The sequence below is a fragment of the Aethalodelphis obliquidens genome, unplaced genomic scaffold (assembly GCF_003676395.1).
Source record: "Aethalodelphis obliquidens isolate GAN/ISIS:26980383/991018 unplaced genomic scaffold, ASM367639v1 scaffold11, whole genome shotgun sequence".
Taxonomy (NCBI): domain Eukaryota; kingdom Metazoa; phylum Chordata; class Mammalia; order Artiodactyla; family Delphinidae; genus Aethalodelphis; species Aethalodelphis obliquidens.
This window is the reverse complement of record NW_020837955.1, coordinates 40,747,789-40,771,203: the sequence shown is the minus strand read 5'-3', so window position 1 is coordinate 40,771,203 and position 23,415 is coordinate 40,747,789. Positions and strand designations below refer to the sequence as shown.

The following is a 23,415-nucleotide window of genomic DNA, read 5'->3' as shown; positions in this document are numbered from 1 at the left end:
AATTTGTTTTTTAAGTGATAGGAAGAGTAGGACATTAACGAGCCCACACAACTTAGAATGTTCCACTAACTCTATTTAAAAAAAAAAAATAGCACTGGTTTTAAAGGAAATTTTGCAATGAGCTTACATTTATTTATTGATGAATAAATCTGACGTTCTTTATTTTTTAACCTTAGGATTTCAAGGGGATTTCTGCTTAGTGATCAGTTGAGTACATTTTGTATGTTTCTAGATGTAGGTTTATACATCCACACTCATCTAGAGATGGATAGACATATTCACTTCTATGAAACTCTATTTGTTTCACAAGAAAAGTACCAGGAGAAAAGGTAAAAATGGACCCGGAAGTTAGAAATATATTGATATGATGAAATGTTCTTGGCAGTGAATATTAAGAGACAGAACATCTATCTGTAAAAATCCGTTTTTGTTCTCTGTAATCCATAGATCTCTATTTTTTAAATGAAAGAATTGTGATAGTCTGGGATCCATCTTATCCTCCCCAGGAAACAGTTAAGAATAGAACACTTGACTCTTCCCAGAACGATTCAGGATGTTTCAAGCTGAAGGAGGTGAATGATGTCCGATAATCTCAGGATGAGAGAGGAACACACCATAACGTCAGGAACTGTGATCTCAGGTGTCCTCACAGGACCTTATTTTTCTGACCCTGATTCTGATTCTGATTCTGAGTCTGATTCTGATAAAAGGCCCCCATTCAGAGCCTGTCACCATTTCTCCACTAGGTTTTGCATCCTGGTGAGCATGAAAGATGCTGCTTGAAACAAACGGTAGTCAAGCATCAAAGGTGGAAACCTAATCGACATGATAATAATTCTTCCTTCTGGACACAAATGGGCCCTTTGGGTCCCTTAAAGCTCAGAGGTGGCACTAGAAAAGTATGTCCGTGGTAGGGAATGTTTTTGAAAAGGTTTCTGTTTCTCTCCTGCAGAAAGACACTGATTTCTATTTCGTGTTAACCACACTGGCATCATCAAAATAAATTCCTACGGACAGAGGCAAGAATGCAGGAAGACAACAGAGCAAGAGCCAGGCTCGTTCCTGAGCAAAGGATCGAGGCCCTTACCTGGGGCAGAGCTCGCTGCCGCCCTAGCACAGTCAGGCTACAGGTGGATGGCGAGGCAAACATAGCCAGTGGGCCAGATCTCAGGGATGGACGCCAGTAACTCCTACAGTGGCCCCGGACCCTTATGATGCACATGCAAACATATTTAGATGTTTCAAGCTCACTGATTCTTTCCTCAGCCATGTCCAGTCTACTGATAAGTCCAAAGGCATTCTTCATTCTGCAAGTGTCTAGCATTTTCTCTTTGATACTTTCTTAGAATTCCCATCTTTCAGCTTATATTACCTGTCCTTCCATAATGTCTACTGTTTCTATTAGTGCCCTTAGCTTATTTATCATGGTCATTTTAAGTGCCCAGTATGATCATTCTAAAACCTCTAAAGCCATGTCCAAGTCCAGCTGTGATGTCCTGTCTCTTCAAACTGTGTCTTTTTTTCCCTTTAAGACACCTTGTTATTTTATGTTGAAAGTGGCCATGATGTACTGGGTAAAAGGAGTCCAGTACCAGCTCCAGTGCTAGTTTCTGCTCCGGGAGGCTGTGATTCTCCGTATCACAGTTTTGGGAGCAGGCGTTTTCCCTGTGGATCGAAGAAGAGTTGTTGATTTTCAGTTTGCCAGCTTTTTTCTTGTGGTGAGGACAGGAGTAATGACTTCCAAGCCCCTTTTACATACTGGACCAGAAACCAGAAGTGCCCCGTGTTTAGATTTTCAAGGAAAAAGAAAAAAACAAATAAAACCTGCTCTGGAAGTTTCAGCGGCCGGCTCGTCGTGGCAAAGCTCAGATTCGGTGTTGACAATGAAGTAGATGGAAGGTGAAAAATATTCCTTTTTGGTTATCTTTTTAATCCAAACATCTCTGGTGATTTTCAACAATGAATGATGTGGCCTGCTCCTCCTGGCACAAAAGTCCACTCCCATAAGTTCAAACCGCCTACAAGTCCGTACAAATGGGGGAAGTCAGGGCAGGGCAACCACCCGCTATCCAACAACCAGGCGGTGGAGAGGACACCCCAGAGAAGGAAAGAGAAGAAACCAGGCACAGTGTTTCCTTGCATTCCTGCGTTGGGACAGGCGGGGGAAACTGAGGAAAACACTACCAGGGCCGGGAGTCTGCTTATCTAGCTTCTAGGAAGCAGCAGGGGAGGAAGATGCAGAGAGATGCAGAGAGCTCTGGAGCCAGATGTGTGGTCATGTGGTTCCTGAGAGCCACGAGGCCAACCAGCCATGCCCGGCAGCTGAGCTTGTCGTAAAGCTTCCTGGAAGTTCATCGCCCTGAAGCATTCCTGACGTACCACAACTACGTCAAAAACCGATGTCCACAGAGCCTGACCATGTCACAGTGACAGCAGCTGTGCAAGACACCAGTGGATGGGAGTGGTCAAGTTCACCCAAGCCATCACGTGGCCACGCATGAGTTTCTTATGGCTGCCATAACAGATTACCACAATCTCGGGGACTTAAAACAATAGCTCTGCGTTCTCTTTCGGTTTTGGAGGCCTGAGTCTGAAACCCAGGGGTCAGCAGGGCCACGTGCCCTCTGAAGGGACTAGGGGAGCTTCCTTCCTGCCCCTCCAGCGTCCAGTGGCTCCAGGCGTTCCTTGGCTTGTGGCCACGTCACTCCCATCTCTGCCCCTCTCTTCACGTGGTCTTCTGCTCTGGGTCTCTGTCTTCTCCTTTTCTGCCTCTTATAAAAATACTTGTCATGGGCTTCCCGGGTGGCGCAGTGGTTGAGAGTCTGCCTGCCGATGCAGCGGACGCGGGTTCGTGCCCCGGTCCAGGAAGATCCTACATGCCGCGGAGCGGCTGGGCCCGTGAGCCATGGTCACTGAGCCTGCGCGATCGGAGCCTGTGCTCCGCAACGGGAGAGGCCACAGCGGTGAGGCCCGCGTACCGCAAAAAAAAAAAAGAAAAAAATACTTGTCATCAGATTTAGGGCCCACCTGGGTAATCCAGGACGGTCTCATCTCAAGATCTCTGACTTAATCACATCTGCTAGGAGCCTGTTTTTCCAAACAAGGTCACGTTCACAGGTTCTGAGGATGAGGATGTGTGACCTTTCAGAGACCACCATTTGACCCACTACGGGACATGTTTACAGTCTCCTAGTAATGAAACATTTAGGATCTGTAATCAGTGAGGGTGCTCCCCTGCTTACAAAATAAGATGGCTCATCATTCTGAACCAGGGGAAGAACAGTGTGAAAACACCCAGAAGGAAGATGATTTTGCTGACGTGCTTAAAGCAGATATGCAAACAGTTCTTCCTTCCTCCTTCCCTCCCACAGCCAAGGAAACAGGCTGTGTCCTGCTCTGCAAAGCTCCGTGGCCACAGCTTTCACAAGGCTTTGAACTTCTGGTTCAATCTCCGGCTTCCTGGGAAGACCAGGTATTTAACTTTTCACTCACCAGCACGTTGACAGTGCAGCTCATGCGATTTTCTTTGTTCTCATCATGCATGATGGTCCTGTAATCCAGAAGTCTTTCCATCAGGTGCACGACGAGCTTTACAAAAGTTTCTCCCGTCTTGGCGAGGTACTTGTGCTTCCTGCAGTGCTCTAAGAGACTGAAAAATAATCACACACACCTTGTTAATCACACTCAGCAAAAGAAACTTGACTTAGGTGCAATTTAAAATATTTTCCATTATTAACACTTTTTAATTATTTCTGGGCTACAGAGTTCATTGTCGTCTAATTACAGTCTCTCTGTCTCTATTCTGACATAAATCCCACTGTTAATCAACACTTACATTTTATCAAATAACACTTTGTACTGCTCATCGCCTCTACCTCCTTCCACTTCATGATCCAGCTTGGTGATGATCTCATTTTCAAACTATAATTAAACAGAGAAAGCGTAAATGATCAGCATGGTGGATATTTCATTTCGTGACTTGAGCGTCAATGATACATAAATCGCCGACAGATCATCATCGGAGAGTTGCCCTACACCTTTGAAGCCTGATCTCATTTAAGAGCTGTCCTTCCTGAACTCCTGGCGGTTTCTGATGAGCCCCTGTCACAGAGGGAATCTTTCATTTCCTTCCCTGGTTAGTGAAGCCTCGATGCATATTCTGATCACAGGAGAAAGAGCCAGAGAAAGACAGACAAGGAAACTGTAGGGAAGAGAAATCAAGGAGCAACATGAAAACACATCCCAAACAGCATCTTTATGAACAAGTAACGGTTAAAATAGCTCCTTGGTTCTTGGAAAAGAACAGATGCTGTGTCACTTGCCCACAGAGTTCTCTGCAATCTGAAGACAGGGAAAGGGCCACTTCCCTGCCACTCCTTGTTGGATCCCAGCGAAACATCTCACTCTGGGTGAGAAGAATAAAAAGCAAGAGGGGCAATGCCTTTCAGACAGACCAGCGGGCACCTCAAAAAGGTCCATCCCAGGCCTTTCCTCGAATTCCCCAAAGCTTCTGATGAGACTTCCGGAATATCATGGTGGGAAAGGATCCTCACAACTGATGGTCTCTCTGTCTCATGCTTTCAGGAAAACTCTAATTCTGGAGAAGAGAGACTCTCTAAAATGTTTTCACAGAGGTCATGGACCCCATGGCCGATCAGGCTGGAAATAACTACCGCAATAATGATGGACATGCATCCCCAAACTTGCTGCCCAGTCCCCCATCCCTGGCAGAATTCAGAGCTGGGACTCTGGCCAGGTGAGTGCCCCTGTTGCAAAGCGGTCCTGCAGTTACTCATGGATGTGGGCCTGGTAGGAAGAAGGGGCTGCAAGAGCTTTAGTTCCCTGGAGATGGAGGGACCCACACTGAACTGAAAGAAGATGGGCAAAGGAGGAATTGAAGGAAACAACAGCTGAATTCAGGGTTCACAAAGCAAGCAGACCATGGCATGTATGCAAGGGTCTCTGGGATCCCTTTTTTTAAAAGATTTTATCGATGCATAGTTGATTTACAACGTTGTGTTAATTTCTGCTGTACAGCAAAGTGACTCAGTCATACATATATATATATATTCTTTTTCATATTCTTTTCCATGCTGGTTTATCACAGGATATTGAATATAGTTCCCCGTACTATACAGTAGGACCTTTTCGTTTATCCATTCTCTATATAAAAGTTTGCGTCTGCTAATCCCACACTCCCAATCCTTCCCTCCCCCACCCCTCTCAAGTCTGTTCTCTATGTCTATGAGTCTGTTTCTGTTTCGTAGATAGGTTCATTTGTGTCATATTTTAGATTCCACATACAAGTGATAGTAGATGGTGTTTGTCTTTCTCTTTCTGACTTATTTCACTTTGTATGATCACCTCTAGTGGGATCCCTGTGAAATACATGCTCAGACGTTGCTTCCCCAGGCAACTATTACTCGGATCCCTTAAGGATTTAAGCTGCGTGAGAGAAAGAATTTTCTTCTCTCTTGGTCACTGCTGTATTCCCAACCCCTAGGACAGCACCTGAGATGGACGCTCTAATGGGATGAATGTGCTATGTGCACTTAAATATATTGGATAGAGTTGGTGTTAAACTGAAGCTGGGGAGGACTGAATAGGGCCCCAAAGGAGTGGGCCAGTAGGTTGCTAAGACACAACCTGTTCTCTTGGCCACACAAGCCAAGTGGTGAACACATTCATCGAAGTGCTTGTAACAGGTCCACCAGGCACCGTCTACTGCACTGGGGACCCAGGGCACAGCTGCTGCAGTGTCAGCTGGTTGTGGACCCTGGGAAGCAGAAGGCAAGGGGGCTGGTGAGACCCAAGGAGGGGCCTCAGAGCGTGACCTTGACTGGGGCACGCTGCCTGAAGCCACAATTTCATCACGCTACAGATGAAACAGAGGCTTAAAGCAGGACTGGAGAGAAGTATTGATTCTTGCTTGACATCAAGGACTCAGCAACATCACAAAAACTAGGACTTCAGTGAATCCCTGCAATTCTCTGCTCCATTGCCTCCTCCCCCAAATAAACACCCTCTTTGATTCTGTTGGGCTTAAGTTCAGGGATTTTAGGAACAGAGAAAAAATCATAGTTCTACTGAAGAAGAAAGCATGAGCTTCTTTCTTTTTGTTCACCTGAGGTCTCATGATAAGGACTTTTACTATATGATAACAACCTTTGGATACTAACCCGCTATTACTCTGTTCCTTACAGAAAAAAACTCTGCAAAAGGCGGTTCTTCTTGGAAACTAGCACAAGAGAGATGGCTTGCCACTAGACCAAATGTTGGCAGCCCCATCTTCCATGATGGGAATGCCAAATATTAAGTGGTGAGTGCTGATTCTTCAGAAGAAATAATCGAGAGACAAAATAAGACTAAATTTAATTAAAACATATGATTCCATTCCACACACGTTTAAGGAGCATACAACAAAGAAGGCTTAGAGAATGAAGGAAAAAACATACCTTATCCTAACACTGGCAAGCACACACTGGCGTTTCAAACTGCTCATCTCTAGTTAATCAGACGGTATTTGCATTGGGAGGCTCTACTTTCTGGAAATGGCATGTTTTCTCTGCTTCCACACAAACCTCACTGTCACAAACAAGGGCAATAAAGGAAGCTCCAGCTCCTTAAAGTATACGCTGCTTATCAAATTTTGACTGATGAATTTAACGTTTTCTAAAAAGAGCGGATGAATGATAAGTAAATCAGAAGAACACAGCTGATTCTAATTTTACTAACCTCTAGTCTAAACTCTGTAATTTGCACGAACACCTGGCAACTCTACTCCGTTTATCAGCAAGGATTCAATTCCACAGATCTGCAGCCAGCCTCGAATTCTAGGGCCTTCGTTAATTTTTACAGAATACACTAGAATCAGTTTGCTCCTGTGCTGTGAACTGTTATCATAATCAGGATTAAATGATCCTGTCCAAATAAATTGGAGAAAGTAACTCTGCTGAGAGAGGAGAGCTGGTTTTATAAAAATTATGCTTACTATCTTACTTGTAAATGCGTGCTGTCTGGTAATTTGCAAAAGGATTCTCTATGGTTAGGACAAAATTAGCAAGGGTTTACTGTGTTGCTCAAAAGGTAGCAGAGGCTCACTCAAGTGATAAGCAAAATCATTATCTTTTCCTCTCTTTTCTGAAACACTAATATTGCTTCGAAAAGATCCACAGGGTGTCCAACTTAAAATATTGAGCAGAGCGTCTCTAAGCATCTGATACCAGCAGCCCTCTGAGAATATGCAACACAGGAGGCCACGTAGATAGGGCTTTTCAGAAGTTTGCTATTAAGTTGAACACAGTGGAGGATGTCTGGGTCAGGGGTGGAGGGAGCCATGCTCTCAGGGGTAATGTACTAACATCATCGTTAATTCAATTAACTTAGAACCACTGCTTTCACCACTCAGTGCCACTGCGAACCATGGGTTATTGGCTCCAATTTAGGAGATCATGGGGTGAAGGGTCTCAGCAGTGGACAATCCAAAAGCCAGTTCTCCTCGGTTTGGAATGCATCATTTCTGTTGGGGCTTAGATTTACCATTCTTGCTATAATGCATTTATAAGTGTATAAAAACCAGGCTTGCATTCTCCAGGCATCCAGGGACACATTTACAGAAGAGATCTGGGGTTATGTCAGAGCAAGGGAGGCCCAGGATGGAAAGGTTTGCACAAATAACTCACCACATGGGTAAAGCGCTTAAAGGTTACCAAGAGCTGGGAGAAAGCTGAGCTCTAGGACCGCGGTCAGCTTAGTGCATTAGCGAAAGGGTTTCTTTCGAAACCCTTTATTAATAACCCTAAATAATAACCTAAATAACCCTAAATTATTCGCAAATAATCCTGGGTGCAGGAATGCTTCTTTTGATTGCGCTTTGCGTTACTGTGTCTTTTAGAAATTGAAGGTTTGTGCATTGAGCAAGTCTACTGGTGCCCTTTTGCAAACAGCCTTTGCTCACTTTGTGTCTCTATGTCCTATTTTGGTAATTCTTGCAATATTTCAAACCCTCCAGCAGCCTTTACAGCTAGCTGAAGGCTCAGATGATGGTTAGCATTTTTCAGCAATAAAGTAGTTTTTAATTTTTAGTAATGAAGTATTTTTAATTAAAGTATTGCTTTTTTAGACATAATACTATTGCACACTTAAGAGACTACAGTATGGCGTAAACAACTTTTATATGCACTGGGAAACCAAAAACTTCATGTGATTCGCTTTACTGAGGTTTCCCTTTATTGCAGTGGTCTGGAAGCAAACCTACAATATCTCCTGGGTCTGCCTGTATGGGTGCACTTTGCCCTACTCTCTGTTTTTTAAGAAAAGCTTCTCACAAGGTTCTGGAGGTAGGACCATGGTTTTAGACCACCCCGTAGTATTAGAGAGATTGGGAAATTAGATGCTCTTTGGTTCTGCACCCCCTGTTGGAATTGTCCAATCCAACAGCACTGCAGAACCATGCCCTTCTCTTTAGCATCACTGGAGGGGCTGCGGGGGAGAGAGGCAATGAACTGTGTCTGTGTGGATCACATGGCCAAGAAGAGGGCACTGGCCTGGCAGAGAGCAGCCTGGTTCTCTGACACCTGTGGGGCTCCGAGCTCACATGCTGACACCCGAAATGTAACTGATCCCCCCAAATCTATCACTCAGCCTTTAATCCTTGTGCTCAGACACACTAGTATTTTGATGTATATTGCATTCCTCTTGCTTAACCACTCTGTAAACTTAATTACACACTTAATTAATCTCTGGCACTCCATATCCCATATTCTAAAATCCCCACATCCTTCTATGTCTAACAAGCGGGCAGCTCAGTGACCTTGAAGCTTTTGTGAAATACTCAGGAGCCTAGAGGTCCCAAGCCCTAGACCTGCAGCAGCCTGGCAGGGGAACTGGTTGCTACACCTGGCAACACCTTGGACAGGTGTAGCTGTGCCCCACTGCTATACAACCCAGACCGAGGATTGACTTTAGGGCTGTATTCACTGACAGTGGACTCCAGGAACAAGTCTGCACAGTAAGTCCTGTTGGTTGGAGATTATGGGAGTCTAGGCATCTCTTTGCTGGAGAGCTTTTCTAATAGGATTCAATGTCATCAGAACTCTGAGTCCAGGGTATTATTTTCCATGATCTCTTGGACCACTTTTGGGTCTGGGGTTCAGTGAAATAAAAGTATAATTCTTGGGCCATATTTCCCCTCTAATCATCCAAAATGACAGAATCAAGTATTATTTTTTAAATGAAAGCAAAAACAAACCAATCAACAAAATCCTAATGAACTGAAGAATAAACGAGATAAGATATAGGGATGTATGTATATGTACAGCTGATTGACTTTGTTATAAAGCAGAAACTAACACACCATTGTAAAGCAATTATACTCCAATAAAGATGCTTATAAAAAAGAATAAACAAGATAAAATCACCACCAAACTTATTCACATTCATGTTACCGTTCAAAATATACTGGCTTTGCCACCAAGTGGCGGAAGCTGTCAGCATCCACTTGGGTTATTCAATTATTTGCTTAAGGTTACCAGCCTGGGTAGTGGGAAGAGATTATTCACAGGAACTCGGGAACATTGCAGAACAAAGATTACTCACATTCTAATATTTTTTTTTGTTTGTTTTGTTTTGTTTTTTGTTTTTTCAGTATGCGGGCCTCTCACTGTTGTGGCCTCTCCCGTTGCTCCGGACACGCAGGCTCAGTGGCCATGGCTCAAGGGCCCAGCCACTCCGCAGCATGTGGGACCTTCCCGGACCGGGGCGCGAACCCGTGTCCCCTGCATCGCCAGGCGGACTCTCAACCACTGCGCCACCAGGGAAGCCCCACATTCTAATATTTTTACAACTAAATAGGAATTTCTGGAAGTTGTGGAGCATTTTGCTGACCCTCACGAAGATGACAGAAAAAAGCTCCATGACTGAAAATGTTACTTTGCCATGGAGCCTTTTCCATCCCATTTTCATGAATGGTCTAAGAGCCCAAATAGTCATTTGCTGCAATTCTCAGCTGTTAGTTCTATATTTTCCAAAGACATAACAAATGCATTGCTTTAAAAAGGTGCTAGGAGAGAATTTAAAGGAATGCTTTTCCTCTGAAGGAAAACCCAGAGAGGCTAAGACTCAGAATGGTACTCATCTGGGGGCAGGGATCTCGGTGAGATGGGGGAAGCGTTAGTTAAGGCCCATCTTGGGGCTCCACGTCCACTGGATGATGTAAGAGGCCCTAAGACAAGGATGACCCCAAACCTCTCCGTGCTAGCTGGGCAGATCCTGAAATCTTCACACATAAGGTCTCTCCTTTGGAAAAAAACAAAACAAAAAACTCCCCAAGATTTCCCAAGGTCCTCAGTTTCAGGCTAATCACGCTACTCTGGGATCTCTGGGATTGGGGTAGGGTAGGGTGGGGATGGGGGACAGTGGCTGACAGTGAACACAACTTCAGGGATGACTTGAAGATGGGACGCATGCCAAGGAAAGCGAAGAAGAGTATGTATCCACTGGGACTAACGCACTGGAGGGAAGCAGTGGGAGAAGCATCTGAACAGCCCCACTCTGAAAGATACAGCAAGCTCTAAAAAAGCAAGGCTACGCCACATGTTCAAAACACTAAAGTTCTGTAAAAATGAAAAACCTTAATCTTCCCCTAACTCCATTAGGTTTGCACATCTGCTATGAAGGTAGAGCCAATTTAAGCCTTGTTCACGTGACTAATAAGGTTAGATAATTGAACTGGTGGCGGATTAAACAGCGGCCAGTCAGCTCCAGCCTAGGAGCTCCCTGGATGGAGGCGGGGAAGGCTGTGCCCTGCTGGTCTGGGCACGTGCAGCTACACACATTCCCCAACATCACCGACAAGGAACAGAGGGCGTGCCTTGTGCTTCAGGAGAGCAGCCGCTGGAGGATGAGAGCTGAACCGAGACAGAAAGGAGTCAGAAAAGATACAGCAAGTCGAGAGACAAATGCTGTGGTCCAGGAGAGCCCTGGGATAGGGGGTGAGGGGAGCAGACGGACACTGGGGATGAGACAGAGGAAGAACCCACAAGTCACTGCAACCCACCATGGAGGCCAAGAGAGCAAGCCAAGGCCAGGCCAGTGGGACTGGACCCGTGAACCAGATGACAAGGAGCCAGGCAGAAATGGGGATGATGGGGAAGCAGCAGAGCCAGGAAGGATGACGTCACGTGGCATCCACGTGGCCTCCCGCGGGAGGCTGAGATAGGTCAGTAGAAAAATTGAGATGTCCCAACGAAAAGGAAAGTGATCATTTCGCAGTTCACCAGAACACTATAATATGGCAGAGAGATTTTTTTCACAAGTTTTCGTTTTTCTGCCTTGCTTTTTACCTTCGAGGTGTCCGTCCGCCTGTCTGTGAGGCTACAAGCAGATGACAACACAAGGAACGAACGGCCCAGGATTCTTCACCAAAAACTCGAGCAGCTGTTTACACTTAGCCCGAATGTGTTCTCTTTTTTTGTGGACCTTTGTCTTCATGTTTGTGTTTTTATTTACACATGTCCAAGTGAGGCATGTTTTAGGCTAAGGAAGTTGTGGTGGTGGGATTAAATGGGTGTAATTACTTCATGGTACGACTTAAACCATTTGGCTTTCTGGAAAGATGTCTCATGATGTTGGGACAGATTCTGAAGCCACTACTGGGCACACAGTGTTGAGAATGGAGGCAAAAATGCCGTGACTCTTGTCTACTTTGGGCCGTTTACTGATAAACCTGAGAACTCTGTGAACTGGAGAAAATGAAGCACGTGCGCAGAAGACGGTTATAAGACATTTTAAAACTATGGTGAAACAGGAGTGAGACAATGAATGGGAGGATGAGAACAATTCAGAAACCGAACTCTCAATTCCAACGGCCCTTATTTTGACCCAAAGACTCCTTGAAAGAATCACGAATGACATAATGTTTTAAAGGTTTTTGATCTTATATTCCCGGGCTAGTAACATTTATCTATATAAATACATTTTTCTCCTTTACCTGATTCTTTAATTTAATAGCATCTTTCCATAAGGTCCTCCTTTGAGGCTTGATTCATACAAAATTCAAAACATCTGATGCATTTGCAGCCTAGGGAAGAGCATTTTAAATTACAGTTCCTAGTTCTGGTGAGTTGGCAGTGAGATGGGGCCATGATTTCGTGCCGGTGGCAGTAGGGATGGGTCACATCTTGTGGCAATAAGATCAATTGGCAGTAATGTCAAAAGTCACACAAAATATTTTGAATCAGCACTTGCATTTTTGAGACTGTACAACAGGAAAACTTTCAAAAGAAATTCAAGCTACGTGCATGATTCTGTTCACTGCATTGTTTATTCATAGTAGTGAATACAACCTAAATGCCCCACTAAAGGGGATGGATCAGAAAGGACGAGGTCACTCATTCTATGAAACGTTACACCATCCTCGAAATCATGGTAACTACGCTGCGGTCGAGGAGAATGTACTTGATATATTGACAAACAAGAAGAACAATGTCAACAAAGAGGGGACAGTGTTTACGACGTGACACCTCACGTGTACAAAGGCTGACGGTGAACCAGACAGACCAAACCAAGCCAGCTGCTCTTTCAAAAGAGTCTAATTTTACAAATAAATAAATGTAAGGAAATCTTCCTCACCCAAAAGGAAGAAAGAAAAGAAGGAAGGAAGGAAGGGTGGGCTTTATGGGTTTGATTCTGTATCTTACAACAGCTCTTTCGAATAGATTCTATTTCACACCAACTTTACAGCTCTGAGCTGGAGACATACAGATGGTCAGTGATTTGCTCAAGACCCAGGTGGTTCCTGACTGAGCAGGGCTTTAGGATCTACCCAGACTTCAGCGTCTGAATGCCATGCTTACAGACGGGGCTCCTTTGGGCTTTGTATCTGTCTCTTGTTCTGGGAAATAGTAAAATTGCTCTTCGTGGCTACTAGCTTCGTGCAATAATGACAAAGAATGACCAATTAAAGCCTATAAACTATTCAAAGTTTCTGAAACTGGAAAGTACAAAAGTGAGGAAGGAAAACCTACTCTTGAAATATTAGATCTCACTAAAATCATGTTACCTTGATTGACACAGTTTTGATTTCCATTCACTATAGGAATTTCTCTCTAAATTCCTCAAAAATTTATGTAAAATGCTTAGTACATTAACTCCCCTGAATCACTATAATATTTTAACAGAGGTAGTTTTCAATTTAGAGGACCTCCTATCTCTGGCTTTTTCTCTTGCCTCCTGCAAAGCATCAGTACACAAAGGAGAAATCCATTGTATGTGCATGTGTGTGGGCTTGTGCGTACCCACCCAGGAATCCATAAACACCACACTTTTCCAGGGAAGGAGATTTTGTTCCTTTTCACATATCAATTATTCAGATTTTGTCCTTCACGTTGATACAGGATGTTTCTAGCACTTTACATACACTTTCTTTATGGAATTTTCATCAGTTCCATTGCACAGGTAAAAAGACCAAGGCACACACTTAAAATAAAGGCAAAGACTTTACACTTAAAAATAATTAACTCAGTGAGAAGCAGCCAGTCTGACAGAACACAGTAACATCTGATCAAAAGCTCCAGTGCACATACAAAGGAGGGCCAAAGAGAGAGTTTTACCCAGATTTAATGTGTCAGTAAATCCACTTAAAAGTAAGTAAAAGCTAAAAATGGAGAACAACGTTCTGTAAAGATGAGAGTGAGATCCTCCCTAAGAATGACACGCTTCTTCCACGAGGAAAGTCTAGGACTTTTCTCTCTTAAGCTGTAGGGAATTATGTTTTCCATATTCAGCATGTGTAACTGGAGAACCATCTATAAGTCTCAAGGTACTCAGGCTTGTCCCCCTTTTCTCTCCCAGCCACTTACTGCACACCCACGTCCTTACCATCTGGAAGCTTCGGGTGGAATGGAATTCACACTGCATCATGTCAAAGAAGATGGGGATGGTGGCTTTGCGAAGCTCTGTCTCAGGAATCAGTGTCATTTCTAATATGGGGCCGACCATTTCTGGAATGAACTTTATCTTGTGTTGACCTTGAATAAAGAAGTGCGTTATTCAGAAGCGTTTTAAATAAAGGATTCTGAAATGAGCTTCAATGGACAGAAACAAAACTACACAGATCATTGTGATTTTGAATGCTAGGATCTTGGGAATATGTACCCATTTCTCACCTACAGGCAACAATTTTGAGTGTGCCCAGTCTTTAGTATAAGAAGTGAACTGTATTCCAAACAGTGTAAGTGAAGCTGTTAAAAAAAAAAATCTACCCAATATAAGGCCTGCAGTCATGATTTGTCTGTTACCGACGACAAATGCCATTTCACAAATAGACAATTACATCACACACATCGGGGCCTGAGCAGCTAACGGGTACCCAGTTTTGGAAAGAGCAGGGCTGGGAGATGGGACCCTTGGCATCTCATTTTATGAACAATGAACAAGAGTTGATAAAGTGAAGAGGTTAGGGCAGGTGGTCTCTTGGGCCCTTTCTGTCTGCGACATCATATGAAAAAGAGTTTACTATTTGGAACCTCTGTAAATAATGTCAAGGGATCTCTATAACGTTCCGAGTGACTGATCAGAGAAATCAAAACCAGACCTCAGGATGTGAAGCTGTGAAAATAGAAAGGATTCTGCCTTTTTTGACTATTTGATTGGATAATGCTTATTAAAATAGCTACTTTATTAATCTTATATGCCACCTATCTTGTCCAGATATGATTTTTAAAGCATAAGACTATAATATTCATTATGATTCACAAGGACAATAGTATATGCTTAAAACAACTTTCGAGAAAACTTTTCAAAAGCTGTTTTAAGCACATACTTCTGCCCCTATGATTAATGATGAATATTATAAAATTAGCTAACACTTACTAAGTACGACTACGTGACCAGCCTCATAGAAAGAGTCTCACTGAATTCTCAACATAATTTTGTGAGACGGCTACCATTCCTCTCCTCTTTTTAAAAACCAGACTGTACTTTATTTTTTAATAGACTTTATTTTTTAGAGCAAAAGTGAGCAGAAGGTACAGAGATTTCTCCTACACCCCTGCCCCCATTATAACATCCTCCCCCAGAGGGAGTGCCATTCTGAACTCTGTTTTACAGATGAGGAAACTGTGAATTTCCCCAAACTAGCGTGCTGTTCAGTGGAAATGGTAGAGCAGGATTGGAACCCGTGTCTGTGATTCTGAAGCATCAGGTGTGTCCCCCGTGCCCGGCCTGCCGGTCACGAGATCTTTCCAGGACACTAGTCCTCTCCATCTCGTGGTAACAGAAACGATGCTGGCTGTCCACACCACTCCCTTCTCCGTGTGCTGCCGTAATAACCCAGATGCAGAGGACACTGACCTGTCATTTTATCTAGCGTTACTGGGGTATCACACTTCTAAACTGGGTGTCCCAGAAAGTAGAGACAGGATTCTTACAGGCTCCAAACCTTTTTATTTTTTTCTTTTCTATTTCAATTATTTTGTTGGAAATCTTGGTATCACACCTCTTGAGGCCTCCGCCTTCGACTCAGACACCGCTAACTCAAAATCTCCGTTTTTTCGTTTTTTGCTACCATTGTGCCTCACCCCAGCAGTGGCCTCCACACCCTGCTATGTCTAAATTCCTGAGGGCTGGGAGTGATGTGGGTGAACTTCCAGAGAACTTGAAGGGATAAAAGGCCACCAGAGGGAAGGAGCTGCTGGAAAACTCATTTCTGAAAAAAGGGGGGCGTTGACCTTATGTAAGGTGATATGATTAAATTTAGAGGCAGGTCCCATCACGGAAGGGGTCTTTTATAATTCCTGCCTTCTTATCTTTAATTTCAGAAATCCTGATTTATTTTCATTTCACCCCATTACAATTTATATCTTTTTGTTTCCAACATATAATAGAAGAATGCACAAGAATTAAATGCTTGAATGAGTTATTTGTGACATTTTGTTATTAACACTCGTAATTTATCCAGAGTTAATCAATGTTACTAACATTTTTACACAATCTGGAAATACAATGGATACACTAAATAATTTCGTTTTCTTTGTAACTCAGCTAATGCAGATTTCTGTAAAGAGAACCATTAAACAAATTTGGTTATTATAAATAAAGACCCTTAACAAAATCCATAATCCTCATAAGTGGTCTATATTAAAGTATTCAGAAATTTGTATTGGGTGGACACATACATAAAATGCAACCTTCAAAAAGGAATCTGAATATAATTAAAATCTTATTAACCTTTACTAAATAATACTTTGACTAAGGCCCTAATATAACACGATTCTCATCGTTTCCCCAAATGCTTAATGTTTCTGAAAAGCATGTAAGTGATGCAAAGCATTCTCTTAAAAATGCTATTATATCCAGTCTCTCAGGTGACACTTTTCTTGTATTATGCCTAAAAACTGTCAAAGCCAATGTTTCAGAAAACAGGTGCTGGTGACAGAGTTCTTCATCAACCACAACTGCAGCGTCACGAAGGGCTCTGTCTCTCACTGACAGCCTTTATTGTTCCAGGCTGGGAGGATTGCATAAGAGAGAAACAAGTGGTTGCGAATGCAGGGATTGGAAAAATATGTTCCAAAAACGAGGGTGTCCTCAGCTTTGATTATTACCCCTCCCATTAACACAGGACACATTGGCTGGGGGCCAGCACTGAACTTCAGCCACAGTGATATCCCCAGGGTTTAACCTCGGAGAACCAATGAGTAAGCATTGGATACAATTCTCCAGTATTCATCTTTTTTCTTTCTTTCTTTCTTTTTCTTGGCATTTGCATTATGGATTTCCCCTGGAGCATCTGTTGTTCAAATTTAATGATGAACTCAGGTTTGGAATCAAAGGGAATCAAGGTGACTCCTGAAATGCAGGCTTCAAGAAAAAGAGGATTTACTTTCTTTTTTTCCTTTTGAGACAAAGGAAGAACAAACTAATTATCGGATCACAATGGGAATCGACGGATCACTCTGGTCACCTTGGCCAAACTCCTGGTTACCACTCCTCAATCCTTAAAAACCCACTGACAGTCTTTCTTCTAGTGACAAAACACGGAGCTTCTTCCCTGGGAACCAGACCGCGCTGTCTCAGGGAAGCTGGCTTCTCCCCCCATCAACAGCCTCCCCCTGGGTGCCTGGATGATCTCTTGACAATCATGAGTGTTCAGAAATCCGGGACCTTAAACATCGTCTAATCCCAGGAAAATCTCCATATACGCAAGAGAAGACAGAGCAAAAATTTCCATCACCCAGTCAGACGGATTGGGCCCCACTGTATGTGCGTTTTAATGAAAAGCACACAATTTCTTCCAAGTCTCCAGAAATACCCATGAAGGGAATCCCTGCGTGACAAATGTCCCAGACCGAACGTGGAAGATAAAGATCTTCCTGCGAGCACATTTGTTCTGGACAGACTGGAGAGACTGCGGCTCCGGGGTGCTGCATGTAACAAACAAAATGTAAATCGAGGTGAGGAAGGCAAAACAGGTGCTCTGCAGGCTGCCGCACAGAGTGCGCTTTGATAAATAACTGAAGAGCTGAGTAAATAAGCACGTCCGCTCCCCCCGCCCCCCGCCTTTATTGGGAGAGAGTCTGCCTTTGATTTCTCCTTTCACACTCAAAATATGACAGGTTTGGGAGGAAAAAAAAAACCCCATGCTGCTCTGTCCCATGGGGCAGCACTGTGTCTGCACTTGCATCAAACTGAGCAACACAGACCCCGGATCCTTGTTCCAGTGCTGTGCAAGGAGGTGGGTTCTGGGCCGCTCACACCACATGTATGACTGGGAAGACTCAAGAAGGAGCCGGTCTCACGGCACATTCGGCTCAGGGCCTGATCCAGTGACAGGTGACTAATTGTAAGAGGATAAATATATCTGACGTCTATTTTTATTTTCTTGGTGGAGACTGCCAATATGATCTCAGACCTGAGCCCATTTGAAAAAAATGGGTTTTTTTTGTTGTTGTTTAAAAGCTGTGTAGAAAATAGGTTGTATACATCTTAGGAAACTGAGATGTGCTCTCGTTAATTTCTAGAGTGGCATCCTCAGCAATGACGCTGGAGGGCAGGATCCAACACCTGAGATTCAGAGCAGCAAAGAAAGGGCCAGGTGGCCGGAGGTGACCCCACGGAGCTAGCCTTAGCCATTTTGAGGGGAAGCTGGGCCAGATCTTGGGAGCAGCCGACATGTTTATTTTTTTTTTTTAACTTTCACACATAATTTAATTATTTTGTAAGCAAGGAACCCAATCACGTGGGTTAATGATTACTTCTTGCTGTTACCAAATCCCTGCCCTTCACTGACCACAGTCACAGTTTACATTTGCCCTCCTGGCGGCTTCTCATGCCAGAGGCAGAGGTCCTGGTAGAATGCTGCCAAACACAGACCTGCTGCATTCATCACTGTATTCCAGTCAGCAACGGACAGGGATGAGACGGGACATTTGCTCTCTTAACTGTATCCTTTATGCTGCAAATCAAAAGTCTCTGTCACTTGACTCAGACTATTTAGAACGTAATGACATAATGTCGAGAGAACCAACCATCGGAACACTGGAGGCTTCACGAGGGCCCAGAGGTGGCTTCACAGAGAAGCTCATGCTTCCCTGGGCCCATCCCACTGTCTTCCATTGAAATCGTAGACACGGAGCAAATGAGGAGGAATCAGTTTCAAACTGTGCTCGATCTCAGGGATTCCAGAGATGACCTTGAAAACACTTAGAAGAAAAAAGAAAAGAAAGAAAAGAAAACCCGAGTGTCTGGGGCGCCCATGTGTCAGGCCAGCCTGGGCTTGAGCTGGCTTTTGGAGGTTCCCTCTGAGCCAGGAAGTGGTCCTTCAGCTGAAGGTCAGAGAGGAGGGGAGGGTCCCGGGTGAGCTGAGCTGAGACAGCAGCTGCTAATCAAACAAGAAGGACGCCTTTTAGTGTGTTAAAAACCAGCGTGAATATCTACCAGGGTGGCTGTCTCTACTTATCCTAAATGATGAGAAAAATATTACCAAGGCGTTTCGGAATGAAGCATTTGAAAACACACCTAAAAGCGTCCTTTTAGGAGAAATAGACTAGCTCACAGTTTGTACTTTAGAGGTGACACTGAACAATTCAGAAGGTGCTGTCACTCTCTCTGGAAGGGCCGGGGTGAAAGATGACCGCAGAGGGCCCTCATGCAGAGGTACATCAGGTCCCCGCTGAAAAGCCTGGCCACAGTGGGTGCAGCCCATCACTCACTGGACTCCAGCACCTAGAAGAGCCCCGGGCTCCCACTTGTCCAGCCGAGAATGACTCCCTCCATGCCATTTCTCTGAACGTCCCTGCCCGCCCTCACCTGCCCCTCCCTCGGAAGGGGCTACAGACAGAACCTTCCTGGCAGGAGTCCCACAGTGTCTGACCTGCCAGGAAACGTGAGAGATGAAGCTGTCAGGGTAGGATCAATTAAAATGAATCATGAACGGTTCCAGGAGCCTTAGCATTTCACTACCGAGATCACCATATATATATATAAAGCATTACTGAGCACCATATATACAAAAAGCATTACTGAGCACGATATATACAGAAAGCATTATTGAGCACCATATATATAAAAAGCATTACTGAGCACCATATATATAAAAAGCATTACTGAGCACCATATATATAAAAAGCATTATTGAGCGCCATATATATAGAAAGCATTATTGAGCACCATATATATAAAAAGCATTATTGAGCACCATATATACAGAAAGCATTACTGAGCACCATATATGTAAAAAGCATTATTGAGCACCATATATGTAAAAAGCATTATTGAGCGCCATATATATAAAAAGCATTATTGAGCTTCAGAGTTAGAAGGCTCTTGAAAACTTCCGTCCAGCCTCTGCATCTTACAGCCTAGAAAGCTGAGGGAGGGAAGCCCAGACCGACTGCGTCACGCAGCCAGGCAAGAAGTTCCACTCAAGTGGAACTCATATCCAGTCTCTTCCCTCGGAGCCCAGGGTGCCTGCTCTCTCCCCAGGGACGGCAGGAAGACCAAGGACGGGACAGTGCCAGGAAGGTTCTGTGTTGGAGATGCAGCCAGGCACTCTGACACCGAGAGCCAGTACTTTGATGCTGGACATTTAAGCTGCTGCAGCAAAGTCCCAGCGGAGAGTTTCCTTAAGGGGTCCCCAGTTGACTCCAGGACTGATGCCCACACAGCAGGTGGGGAGTGGATTCTCCTCCCAGTGAGAGCACAGGCAGAGAAGTCATCCCCACCAGCTCCTTCTCTCCACCTGGGAGCTCTCGCACTGGATTTTTATCCTGGAGAACCCAGCAGGCGCCTCATGTTATACCAAGCTTCTTAATTTCCATGTTCTTAGTATTATCCACAGAGTATCGATTTCCCCCCCAAAGAGTTGTACATTTATTTTTCTGGATGAAGACCCATTTGAAAAAGACTCCACCCTTCATATAAATGGAAAGACAAAGAATATTTGGAAATTCTCCTAACATTCCCTAGAGATGTGACAGAGCCTTCCTTCACACACTTCTGCTGACCTCCGGGCACTCAAGAAGGATTAGGAGTCAAAGGCCTCTGAGGAAACCTGGCTTCAGTTGAAAAGAAGCCGCTGTGAACGTACTGACCACTAAGCCAAGTAGCAGGGCTGGCCCTCAGAACCCTGGCCCTGTCTGCTCACAGGGCCATCAGGAAGGCGGTGGAGTCCAACGCCACGGCCTTCAGCGAAAACCGTGTTTAGTTTCGTCACCTCGTTTCGTTCTGCCCAAGGAATGTAGGTACATCAGGGCACCTTTCCAGCCACGAAGAAAGCTATTCCAGAAGCACACAGATTGGGATACAGCTAAGGTGCCCCAGCCCTGGTGGAACAAACAAAACCCTGATGCAGTGGGGTGACTAGAGAGCAAAGTGGGCAGTGGCCTGCCTCCTTCTAGAGAAGAAAAGTCACTGGGGAATGGGGAGAGTGGAAGCCCCCCCCACAACAAACCAAGGTAGGATCTGTGTGCCGATCTGAGAGAAGGAAGGAGAGCCTGGGCAATTCAGAGGCAGAAGCTTGCACAGGACCAGGAGTGGTGCTGAAGAGAGATGCCGGGGCACCTCAGCACAAAACCAGCTGAGGACAGGTGCCAGGAAGAGCTTCGTCTCAACTAGGAGAGGCCAGGTTCACAGAGGACACATAAAGGTGGTGAGGAGACACCAAATTACAATCAGTTGTTTATTCCTTTATAAGGAACATAACCAACAGAATGACATGTCATAGTGGCTAATATTTTAATAGAAAATTCCTTGTTAGATTAATTAATTCACTTATAAATAAAATTGAACTAATTTCTTATCATTTTTACTTTTTTCTTGCTTACTGTAAGAATACACTTAAGATGAGATCTACCTTCTTACATCTTTACATGTACAATACAGGATCATTAACTTGAGAGAGATCACGTGTACAGCAGATCTCTAAAATGTATGCATCTTGCAAAACTTCAACGTTTCATCCTTTGACCAACACCTCCCCACTGCTCCCTCGGCACACCCCTGCCCCTGGCAACCACCATTCTGCTCTCTGCTCTAATGAGTTTGACTCCTTCAGAGATCTCATATGTGAGGATTCATGCAGTAACTGTCCATCTGCGACTGGCTTAGTTCACATCCAACAGTGGTCTTCAGGGTCTTCCATTTTTTTTTATATGATGGGATTTCTTTTATTTTAAGGCTGAATAATATTTCATTGTACATATATATACCACATTTTCTTTACCCAGTCATCTGTCGATGGGCATTTAGGTTGTTTCCGTACCTCTGTTATTGTGAATAATGCTGCAACGAACATGGGAGTGCAGATATCCAGATTCTGATTTTAATTCGTTAGAATACATAACCTGGAGTGAGAATGCTGGATCATAGGGTAGTTCTATTTTTATTTTATCGAGGAACCTCCATACACATCATTTTACATTCCCACCAGCTGTGTACATGAGTTCAAATTTCTCTACATCCTTGCAAACACATGATTACCTTTTATTTATTTTCTTCATAACAGCCATCCGAACAGGTGTGAGGCAATAGCTCACTGTGGTTTCTGATTTGCATTTCCCTGATGATTAATGATGTTAAACAACTTTTCATGTACTTACTGGCCATTTGTCTGTCTTCTTTGAAGAAATGTCTATTCAAGTCCTTTGACCACTTTTTAATTGGTTTATTTGTTTTTTTGCTATAGAATTGCAAAAGGAGTTTTTTGCAATATATAAGGAGTTCCTTATATATTCTGGATATTAATCCCTCATCAGACATGGGGTTTGCAAATATATTCTCCCATTACTTTTCATTTTATTGTTTCCTTCCTTTGTTGTGCAAAAGCTTTTTAGTTTGATGTAGTCTACTTGTCTTTTTGGTGCCATTTCCAAGAAATCATTGTCCAGGCCAAGGTCAAAAAGCTTTTCTCCTATGGTTTCTTCTAGGAATTTTATGGTTTCAGGTCTTACATTTAAGTCTTTAGTGTGTTATGAGTTGCTTTTTGTGTATGGCTTAAGAGTCCAATTTCATTCTTTTGCAGGTGGATATCCAGTATTAACAACACTATTTGTTGTTCACAAACCACTTGTTAAAGTCACTTTCCTTTCTTCACTGTGTATTCTTGGTTTCCTGTAGAAGATCAGTTGACTGCATATGTGTGGGCTTATTTCTGAGCTCTCTCTTCTGTTTCATTGGTCTATGTCTGTCTTTATGCCAGTACCACACTGTTTTGATTTCTATAGCTTTGTAACTTATTTTGAAACCAGGAGGTATAATGTCTCCATCTTTGTTCTTCTTTCTCAGGATTGCTTTGGATATTCAGGGTCTTTTGTGTTTCCACATGATTTTTAGAATTGATTTTTCAATGTCTGTAAAACATTCCACTGGAATTTTGAAAGCGATAACAATGTCAAGTCTTCCAATCCATGAACATGAGATGTCTTTACATTTATATGTGTCTCTTTAAATTTCTGTCATCAGTGTTTTGTAATTTTCAGTGTATAAGTCTTTCACCTCCTTGGTTAAGTTTATTCCTAAATATTTTATTCATTTTTATGCTACTGAAAATGGGATTGTTTTCTTAATTTATTTTACAGGCAGTGTGTATAGAAATGCAACTTTTTTTTTCTATGTTGATTTTGTATCCTGCAACTTTTCTGAATTTGTTTGTTAGTTCTAACAATTTTTTGGAGGAGTCTTTAGGGTTCCCTACATATAAGATCATGTCATCTGCAAAGAGAGGTAATTTTACTTCTTCCTTTCTGATCTGGATGCCTTACTTAATTGGTCTGTCCAGACTTCCAGTACTATGTTGAATAGGAGGGGTGAGAGTGAGCATCCTGTCTTGTTTCCAATCTTAGAGAAAAACTATCAGTTTTTTACCACTGAGTATGATATTAGTTGACAATATATGCCCTTAACTACATTAAGTTACAC

General features: G+C 43.5%; 1 protein-coding gene across 2 annotated transcripts in view; it reads right to left on the bottom strand.

Moving 5' to 3' along the window:
* The window catches only part of DOCK1 (dedicator of cytokinesis 1), a 542,215-nt gene that overhangs the window by 73,418 nt on the left and 445,382 nt on the right, over positions 1-23,415 (bottom strand). For both annotated transcript variants that reach the window (XM_027112936.1, XM_027112937.1), the window contains exons 33-35: positions 13,879-14,027; positions 3,836-3,921; positions 3,493-3,649 (exon numbers count right to left, since the gene is read on the bottom strand). In XM_027112936.1, the coding sequence (XP_026968737.1) occupies positions 3,493-3,649; positions 3,836-3,921; positions 13,879-14,027 (392 nt within the window). The remainder of the gene's footprint in view (positions 1-3,492; positions 3,650-3,835; positions 3,922-13,878; positions 14,028-23,415) is intronic.